This window comes from Octopus bimaculoides, chromosome 16 (genome assembly GCF_001194135.2).
Source record: "Octopus bimaculoides isolate UCB-OBI-ISO-001 chromosome 16, ASM119413v2, whole genome shotgun sequence".
In the NCBI taxonomy this organism is placed as follows: Eukaryota; Metazoa; Mollusca; class Cephalopoda; order Octopoda; family Octopodidae; genus Octopus; species Octopus bimaculoides.
Window position 1 is genome coordinate 23,149,294 of NC_068996.1, and position 2,953 is coordinate 23,152,246.

The window sequence follows — 2,953 nt, forward strand, 5'->3', positions numbered from 1 at the left end:
GTCCATCTGGACCAATGCAAGATTTGGATTGTCCGCGTTTAGCTGTTATTTCTAGCATATCAAGTGGGGGAAAGGGAGGGTCCAAATTTTTTTTTAGGGGGAATCGCATGACCGTGACATATAGAACACATTATCGAAAACGAAAATCGCCAAAATTAAAAAATAAAAAAGTTACAGCCATTTTCCCTCAGTGTCTAATTTCAATGTCCACCGGATCAGGAATAACAAAGGATTGTTTCTTTCAGTGAAAAAATTTTTTTTTTTTTCCATTTTGTTCCCCAATTCCTGGTAAATCTTTAGTTTCGTCGATCTGACGTGTCTGTAAATATGAAATATTACCAAAATATAGTAGCCGTTCCGTTTCTTTCTTTCTCTCTTTCCGGATGTGCCGGTTGTTGATTGATAATAAAATAGCTCTAGGAAACTCGCCAACGATACAGTTTCCTATTTCTTATCACATATCAATATAAAATGAAAATTGTACACAGAAACGCATAGTACTGCCCTACCAAAGAGAAAAATGTATTATTTGTTCAACTCTTGTTTTATCAAAAGCATTCACACATTCTCTCATAATCACATAAATATTCAAGCATACATATATACTATGCACATTTTCCTATACAAACTCTAACAATTTTCCTTTCACATACACACATTTCACTCACAAATACGCATATGTTCAAACATACAGACATGTTTTCATATACAAACATTTTTGCTTTCACACACATTGTCATTGGGCAGCTTTCCTTTGACACATGCAATTTTCTGACAACCAACCTCGGCACACTCTTTTCAATTAATTACATTTTATACGCACATATTACAACAGAAAAATAGCAGAGTCGTTAACAGAGCATTGGAGAGAATGCTTCGCGGTGAGTCGGAACTAATCTTGTGGTCAACCATTCGTGGTCGGGGGAAAAAAATACCAATTGAAGGGATGGACCGGATGCCTTGCAGTATTTTTTCCACCCTTCACGTTCTGAGTTCCATTCTGATTTGTAAGTGTTATGAATATTCCAATCAGGGTTACGGTTTGAGATTACCTTCCACCAGTCTCCGAGGCCCTGTAACAAGTCATGGGCACTGATTTCCCTTCTGACTTTGAAGATGAAGTTAATAATAATAATCCTTTCTACTAAAGGCACAAGAACTAAAATATTGGGGTAGAGAGGGCTAGTCGATTACATTGACATTGCTCAACTGGTACGTGTTTTATCAACCCCGAAAGGATGAAAGTCGACCTTGGCGGAATTTGAACTTGGAACGTTAAGACGGAAGAAATACCGTCAAGCATTTTCGGTAACGATTCTGCCAGCTTGCCGATAATAATGATGATTTCAAATTTTGGTATATCCAGCAATTTCAGGAGACGGGCTAAGTCGATTACATGGACTCCAACTAGTACATACTTTTTCGGCCCCAAAAGGATGAAAGGCGAAGTCGACTTCGGCGGAATTTTAACTCAGAATGTAAAGAATCAGGAAAAAATGTTGGATCTAGTTGGTTTAGCTGCCAGCATTTCAAAAATAAAAGTTAATCGAAAATTTTAAAATTTGGCACAATAATATACTTTTCCAAGCTGAATTGCTGGAGTTATTTATTCCACTTTTTCCAGAAAATTGGTTTTAAAAAGTTATGGAGGTTTAAAGTTAGATCATTTTCATCCAGTCAGGAAACAGGATTTGGAAGCTGTCGTTTTGTGCGTGACTGCACATTTTGTCGTCAATATCCTGAAAATAGCACGTTTCGTCAAAATTTGTAAACAACACGTGTTTTGTTGATTGAAGCATTCAATATGCATTTAATGCGATAGCACGAACTTAAAAGATTTATCCAAAAAACGTTATTTACCTGTTATTTTTAGCACACCTCACAACCAAATAAATGACAAAAAGAAACGAGTAAAGAAGTAGTTTTAAGCATTCAATAAGCATTTAATACAAATGCGATGAACAACACGTTACATGCGATAAACACATTACAAATTTCACCCCACAAATGGTTTCAATACAGCTTTAACAGAAAGATTTGGAGGATTAGATGAAAGTTCTCCGGTAATTTTCATTCATGTAAATATGTTTATGTTAATTTTAAAATTCGCCAGCAAAATTTTATAATATGACAATGTTCTAAAAGATGTACACGTTTATATGTTATATATGAAAATAAAGTGTAAACAAAATATGCTTAAAAACAAACATTTAAGCATGCAATAAGCAACACATTACGAATATTTTTAGAATTAAAAACGTAAGTTAAAAATATATTCAATCAATTTCTCAAACAAATCACAATTTTCGTATCTCCTGCGTTACATTAATTCACATGTTCAATTCTCATCAGATAGGTAAAACAAGTGGTCTCAGTGTATTTGTCAACACGTACTTTCTCGCAGACAAAAAAGTTCTCATGTTCTGCTTGTTACTATGGAAACAGGCATGAATGTGTCTGTGGCTTACGTTTGACTAAAATTACCAAAATTTTCAAACTTCAACTGCTGAAATATTGGTAAGCATTTTGTTCGACACGCTTACCGATTCAGTCTGCTCAAGTCAGTTACATTTGTTTAATCGAAATGTTTTTGGACCACCAAGTGACAGGACATGACATAAAACCAATTACGCTATTTTTTATTTTTTTTATTAATGTTTACATCTTGACCCGAAATAAACTCCCCCCCCCAAAAAAAAATACTGGAATGGGTGTAAAACAATGTGTAGGAAACGAATATGAAAAAAAAATGCGCGCAAAGTATCGGAAGGGTGGGGAAAGGATTTCGGAAAATTCACAAGATCCGAGTTTTTCCCTTGTAACTTTTATAGGAAAATTGGGGTTTTTTTCAATGAAATTTTATAGAAATACCTTTCAAACGGCATACATTACGATTATAAAGTAATTTGTGGGGAAAATCTTGAGGTGGGGAGAGGACTTTCGGAAAATTCAC

At 34.8% G+C, this 2,953-nt stretch overlaps 2 protein-coding genes across 9 annotated transcripts in view; one reads left to right on the forward strand and one right to left on the reverse strand.

Annotated features, from left to right (window-relative positions):
- LOC106871161 (lysine-specific demethylase 2A) overlaps positions 1-2,953 on the forward strand; it is a 325,205-nt gene that overhangs the window by 186,603 nt on the left and 135,649 nt on the right. The window lies entirely within an intron of this gene.
- LOC106871160 (uncharacterized) overlaps positions 1-2,953 on the reverse strand; it is a 66,587-nt gene that overhangs the window by 54,380 nt on the left and 9,254 nt on the right. Inside the window, exon 2 of one of the 7 annotated variants that reach the window (XM_014917476.2) lies at positions 310-1,739. The exons of the other annotated variants lie outside the window; for them this stretch is intronic. Coding sequence (XP_014772962.1) covers positions 1,670-1,739 — 70 coding nt within the window. The 3' untranslated portion in view covers positions 310-1,669. Of the gene's footprint in view, positions 1-309; positions 1,740-2,953 lie in introns of those variants that run through there. 7 annotated transcript variants of the gene reach the window in all.